General features: G+C 33.5%; 2 protein-coding genes across 2 annotated transcripts; one reads left to right on the top strand and one right to left on the bottom strand.

Moving 5' to 3' along the window:
- Positions 1–1,654: 1,654 nt before the first annotated feature.
- On the bottom strand, positions 1,655–5,160 carry mats (MOB kinase activator-like 1). Its single transcript, XM_090101650.1, has 5 exons — positions 5,007–5,160; positions 4,601–4,767; positions 3,866–4,093; positions 3,447–3,610; positions 1,655–2,886 (listed from the first exon to the last, which is right to left on the bottom strand). The coding sequence occupies exons 1-5, from the start codon at positions 5,018–5,020 to the stop codon at positions 2,806–2,808; spliced, it is 654 nt and encodes a 217-aa protein (XP_089957776.1). The 5' UTR covers positions 5,021–5,160; the 3' UTR covers positions 1,655–2,805.
- A 213-nt stretch (positions 5,161–5,373) lies between these two features.
- Positions 5,374–6,539, top strand: ND-MLRQ (NADH dehydrogenase (ubiquinone) MLRQ subunit). The gene is made up of 3 exons (XM_090102233.1): positions 5,374–5,534; positions 5,951–6,097; positions 6,417–6,539. The coding sequence occupies exons 1-3, from the start codon at positions 5,493–5,495 to the stop codon at positions 6,471–6,473; spliced, it is 246 nt and encodes an 81-aa protein (XP_089958359.1). The 5' UTR covers positions 5,374–5,492; the 3' UTR covers positions 6,474–6,539.
- Positions 6,540–6,586: the final 47 nt, after the last annotated feature.

The raw sequence follows: 6,586 nt of genomic DNA, 5'->3' as shown, positions 1-6,586 counted from the left end.
TTCTATCAAAAATTAATATAGCTGTTCCGAGGAGATACTCTAGAAAAACCAATGTATTTTTTGTCAAAAGATATAGAACCAATTTAGGCTTCAACAGCGTCATTGCTAGTTTGTCGGGAACATAATAGATTATTAATGAATAGTACAAAAGTTGACATCAACTTTCTTAGTTTGTTTGCATATAAATTATTAAAGCGTTTTACATAAAAATATTCGCAACGACGTGTACCTACGTGTAGCTTAATGAGGAAAATCTCCATTTCTCATTAACAAAAATCCTAAAACGTCTTCAAAGATGTAAACCACTAGGTTTTGATTTTACCATAAAGTGGATAAGTAAGTCGGAAAGTACTTAATATGTAATACTTATTTAATAATACATATATACGTTTGCTTATAAATACTTCTATCTTAAAGACAAAGTCCCATCAAAATCGGTCCAGCCGTTCCGGAGATTAGCCGGAACAAACACACGAAATTTGTAAAAATTACTATTTTTTTATAGTTAAAGCTGAAAGTTTGTATGTTTGTTTGTTTGTACGCGCTAATCTCAAGAACTACTACTGATCCTATTTTAAAAATTCTTTCGGTGTTAGATAGATAGTCATAGCCTAAGGTCATAGCCCATTTATCGAGGAAAGTTATAGGCTACATATCATCACCCTAGTCCCTAAGTTCAACAGGAGCGGAGCCACGCGGGTGAAACCGCGGAGCACAGCTAGTATTCAATAAGACAAGAATAATTTTTAATCATAATAAGTGTCTGAATTCTCGTGTTACCACTCATATTTAGAGCAGATGCAACATACCAACATACCTAATATGTTTCACTTATAGATGTTCGTCCAAGAATGTGATTACAAGAGATAGTCCGATTATTGGTTTTTTATTCGATATTGGGCAGCTTTACTTAATATTTGGCTGAATCACCTAATGTTCGGCAAAGTGATACTCAAAGCTTTTATTGTTAAGAGTTAAGACCCATGTAATGAGGTGGTATTTTAGTTGAGACACTGGAGACGGTTCGTTGGACAAAGAGCCTCGTACTTAAATTATTATTGAAGTGAAACTACTTTTACGCGTGACATTTTTCCGTAATACGCGCCATCTTTTTCTTATCCCTACCACGCGTGATTGACGTATTTCTGCTTATATTTCTGTAAAGTTGCATATACATAGTAAATATTTTTTCGAAAAATAAGGTCATAAAGAAGTTTCACTTCTTACGTGTGTAGGTACACTAGTACACGCACACATTATTTTACGCAAAGGATTACTATAAGTAGGAGAGGAAATTTTTTGAAGTGAAACTTCTTTATCGGGGTTGGACAAAAATAACACTTTTGCGTTACGCCGTACGCGTGGCATTTTTGCATTACGCCGTACGCGTGACATTTTTGCGTTACGCCATACTCGTGACATTTTTAAGGTCATAAAGAAGTTTCACTTCTTACGTGTGTACTCTAGTACACGCATACATTTTTTTATGTGGACACAAAAGGTCTACAAAGTTGTAGCTAACCAAACTCCGGTAAATGAATGTGAATGATTGGTATGGTGCTTCCCTAGAACGAACTCAATGGTGATAAATATTGTTCTCAAACCTAACAACGTACACAAGGAAGGAAATGAGGATATAAATAATAAAACAGTATATTTGATATTCCGTATAATACATTTGCTTCAAATACAAAATCATTATAAATAAATCGTACTATGTGAGTGTACACTAAATCAACAAATGTAAATGAAATGCATTCAATATCTACACTTAAACTATGAGATATTTTGTTAAATAAACTTATACATCGATTGCTCTCTACAAATAGAATATAAACTAAATTAAGTGTAACTCGAATGCTCGTGCACTCGAGTTCAATTCATCACAATAAATAAATAAGGAACTTAAACTAATTCGTTTCAAACTTTTGCCGTGTTAAGTTTTTGAAGTGAAACTTCTTTAGGCGAGTTGAGAGTAAAATTTCAATATCACGTCATGGCAATACCGTCACGCCATGGACTTAGGCGACGATTTTTGTAACTTTGACAAAGAAGTTTCACTCCTAACACGTGTGCTCGGCACACACGCTTCTTTTTTTATTTGTTTACTTATTGATAAGTCTGCAGTGTTAAGAAAATAAACACAGTATTAATGCCGAAAATAGTTGAAACAGCAAATAAATGTTTTTATTATAATTTTCACAGGTTATTTAACTGTCAAATAAAAAAGATTATTTTTTCCATTTGAGTTATAAAAAAAAAGTAATACAAGTTGATTAAAAAAAACAGATATAATATAAATAACTAATGTTTAATCTATTCTTATATAAACCGGGACGAGATCGGAACTGCGAATGATGAATCGTCCCACATCTTATAATAATTGATATATTTCTGTATCAAATCTAGATCCTCTTTACATATAAACACGTAATCTCTCGCGAGCGCTAAGGCAGTGGTCGGGCGTCGAGCGCGGCTTCTCGACTGTCATATAAAACTCAGTTATTATTAAGGAAATTCCGTTTATCGCTTTTATTTCGCTACACTTTAGAGTTCATATATAAAAAATCGGAGAGAGTAACTAGGCACTCTGTATTCAGTCAAATAGCGTACTAAAATTGTAAAGTCCATTTCATTTCATTTCTCTCCGTTTCTATGGCCATGTAAACATTGCGATGGCTTTCATATGTTTCGCTATTTCCGTATTTTTAAGGTAAGAGAAGATGATGAAGAAGAGATGTGACAGAGAGAGAGTAAGAGTGAGTGGGGGGAGGGGGAGAGGAGGGGGGAGGGTGGTGTGAGTCCTCATCGCGCTTCCTTGGCGGTGAGCTTCTCGATGAGCTCCTGCAGCGGCGCCAGCTCGCGTCGCTCGATCAGGTTGAACTCCTGGAAACGCGCATCTCATCATCCATACTAATATACATATTATAAATGCGAAAGTAACTCTGTCTGTCTGTCTGTTACTCAATCACGCCTTAACTACTGACCTATTTGCATGAAATTTGGTATAGAGATATTTTGAGACCCGAGAAAGGACATAGGCTACTTTTTACCCCGGGACATATGATAGGCTTTATCCCGGAAATCCCACTGGAACGGGAACTATGCGGGTTTTTCTTTGACTGCGCGGGCGAAGCCGCGGGTGGAAAGCTAGTTATTTATAATAATGGCGACTATTGTGTTACAATAAAATTTAAACTAAATAAATTGTGTTCGGTTTCTCATATTATTCTTATATCTAGAATGTAAGTAGCCGTATGATTGTAAAATGAATTTATAATACTAATAAGAAATTACAATCTTTTGGCTAGATTCCCGCGAGATTGTAACTTGTTTACAATTTTAGGGTGACTTACCAATTATACATTTTATTTCATTAAATGTTTGCTTAGCAATAAAGTAAATTGTAAGATAATAGACGTACAGAAGCCACATTTGTACAGTACCTGCACAAAGAAGATGAAGTGCTTGAAGGATGTGTTGAGGTGTGCCTCCTCGCCGAGCTGCACCACCTCGGGGAAGTGCTGGTGGTAGATGTGAGCGTACACGCGGAACAGCCGCTTGAGGATCGTCTTCGCCATCACCAGGAAGTTCTTGGGGAACGGCACACCTGTCCACACAACGCAGCGCTCAACATTTTTTCTCATTTATATTATATCTTGCCTCATTTTTTATTTTACAGAAAGTAATAAACATAAAACTTAAAACCATGTTTTTTATTATGAGTTACAGAATTAAATTGGAACATTTCATTGTTTCGTTATCATATTATATTACATTCCATTAAAAAGTAAACTGAAATATTAAATTAATGTTATCTCTCTGAAATGATAAGCTACCGTTCACTTATTACATGCATAATTACCTATTTTGGAGGGAAACAGTGTTTCATCATCGAGTTGATCCTGCGCCCACGTCATCAGGTAGTCAATGTACTTGGGGGCAGAGCACTTGATGGGCTTCTTGACGGTGTGTCCGTCGGCCCAGTGGTACTCGTACTTGGGCCCCGCGGACATCACCGCACACGACTCCTCCGTGCAGAACTCAGTTATTGTGCCGTACAACATGTTGATCTGGTTGAAGAAGTCTACAGCTGAAACATTTATATAAACATTATAACATTATACATATTTGATATTATGTAGACCAAGTATAATATTCACAAGCGTGTTTAAAAATAACTTATTAAAAAATAAAAATTAGATACAATACAATTCAATTCCTTCATTAAGTACCTTTTAGATCATTGTTTATTTAACAACAAATATCTATTACATTTTCTATGTTTATTTAATATTTATATTATATTAAGATGTGATAAAGTTCTTAGTTCAGTCAATTTAATATTGCACATTATACACAATGGCCAGCTGGTGTGAATCAACTTCCTGTGGCAGCAAGCAACCATATCTGTACAATACTGTTTAGCACAATCACATTGCCTCACACAAACATTACTCATTCATTTCTGAAGAACTGGATACAATTAAAATTTACAATATTACTTTTTTTTTCATTTAAATAAAATTTATACAATTTCTTATACCAAATGTATTGATAAAATAATTATTAAATGCTAGTCTATATTTGAAAGTCTCACTGTTGACGGCGACCCACTCGTTGAGGTCCTCCCCCTCGGGCAGCATGACGGCCAGCCGCAGGTTGCCCGAGCCCAGGGTCGCCGCCGCATGCCGCATGAGATCATATTGGTGGGTGCCCTCTGGGATGTTCTTCTTTGGCTTAAAAGTCTTGTTTGACCGGCTACCACTGGAAAAGTTAGCACAAAACTTTCGTGTTTCAAAACATATACATACAATGCGTTGTTCAATATTTTGAAAATGCGAACACTATCTATTAGGATAAAATATTTTTTAATTTAAAAAAAATAAACTTTCATAAATACAAAACATAAATGAATTTTAGGAAATAAACAAGACGTCAAACGACAGGAAGTCTTGTTAAAAATAGACCTTAACTATTAAAAACGATATTGCGGTTATACTCACAACAAAAAGCTCATTTTTTTTCCTTAGATTATTCGCTTCCACTTAATCAAAATATTTTTAAATAAATAGCACCGAATCATTAAAGAATAGGTTATATATTTTAATAACAATAAAAATCTAAAAATTCTAGTCTTGGTAGATTTGTCATTCAGCAATACACTTTTTTAATGTCAATATTGTTCATAGATACTTAAAATTATGTTAGACAATAAAACTATTAAATTTAATCATGCAATGTATATTTAAAAACATATTTAAATATTTTAAAATATGTATATTTCAATAGTTTATATTAATTTTAGTTTAATTTCTGAAAATGATAAAGAAATCAATTCATATTTTATATGTTGGCAACAAAGTCTGCGCAATGCGTCAGATTGTCAATTTTATCAATAAAATTTTCAGAAGTGTACATAGTCGAAAGCAATTTTACGCAGTATTTTCAGAATAGAATAGTAACGAAAAGGTTATAATAAAACATTCAAAATGCAAGGTCTCAGTATTCAAAGTCTTAAAAAGCACAAGGCCGTAAGTAAATACAGTATTCAATATACTTTCAACATTTACCTATTGCTTACATAATTAACCTCGAATCGTTCTTAAACTCATTAAGATTTTATATTCTCACATATCTGTTACAATTTGTATGTCATGAAAGTGATATAAACATAATCATATAGTCTGCTTGAATTAGTAGGTACCGATTTTTATTAAAAACTTTAGTATCAATGTACATAATATATCCAAAACAATAAAGTTTATTTGTTTTAATGATGAATCTTTAGCGATTAATTTTCCTGTAACTAAACAGTTATTTTTTTCCTATTTTGTAGTTATACAATATTATTTCAACTCCTATCAACTTATTACTGCTTCAATTGACCTATTTTCATTAAGTATATATATAGGAAATAAGTTAATTAAATGATAAATTGCGATTTCAGTTGATCCCCCTGTTTGTGTGTGTGGGTTTGGGTTGTGGAGCGTCAGTGTTCTACACCCTGCGTCTGGCGCTGCGCAACCCCGATGTGTCGTGGAACAAGAAGAGCAACCCTGAGCCCTGGGAGGAGTACAGAAACAAGCAGTACAAGGTACACTGTTTCATATAACACTTGCGAGATTATCAATTTGAAATATTTTTGTTTTAATTTTTATGGACTTTTCAATCTAAATCAATAAAAATGTCACATCCATGAATAGTAATAATTCACAAAAATCATAATTACAGCCAAGGCTCACCTTGTGTCTTTGCACAAGTATTAAAGCAGATTCATTAACCTATGGGTGTAATTATAAAATTTATTTATTGAAAAGGATTTACTATGTATATTTTTCAAATTAAAATTACATGCTACAAGTATTGTCACTATCTAAATGTATATTATTTTAATATTGATACTCTTATTGCAGTTCTACTCTCCAAACAGAGACTACAGCAAGGAGGAATGCCCCGCACCAAAATACTGAGCTCTCAATCATTATGTTGCATAAAGTTTTAGATGTTTTAATTTAATAAATAGCCAAATGTGATCACTTTTTTGTTTTTATTTCTCAAATCTCTGACTGAACTTACTTAGCAA

Source organism: Colias eurytheme, chromosome 5 (genome assembly GCF_061535395.1).
Source record: "Colias eurytheme isolate Ceu_HAF_F1 chromosome 5, ilColEury1 Martin Lab GWU primary, whole genome shotgun sequence".
NCBI lineage: Eukaryota > Metazoa > Arthropoda > Insecta > Lepidoptera > Pieridae > Colias > Colias eurytheme.
Note: the sequence above shows the minus strand (reverse complement) of the source record. Positions and strands in the feature narration are given on the sequence as shown.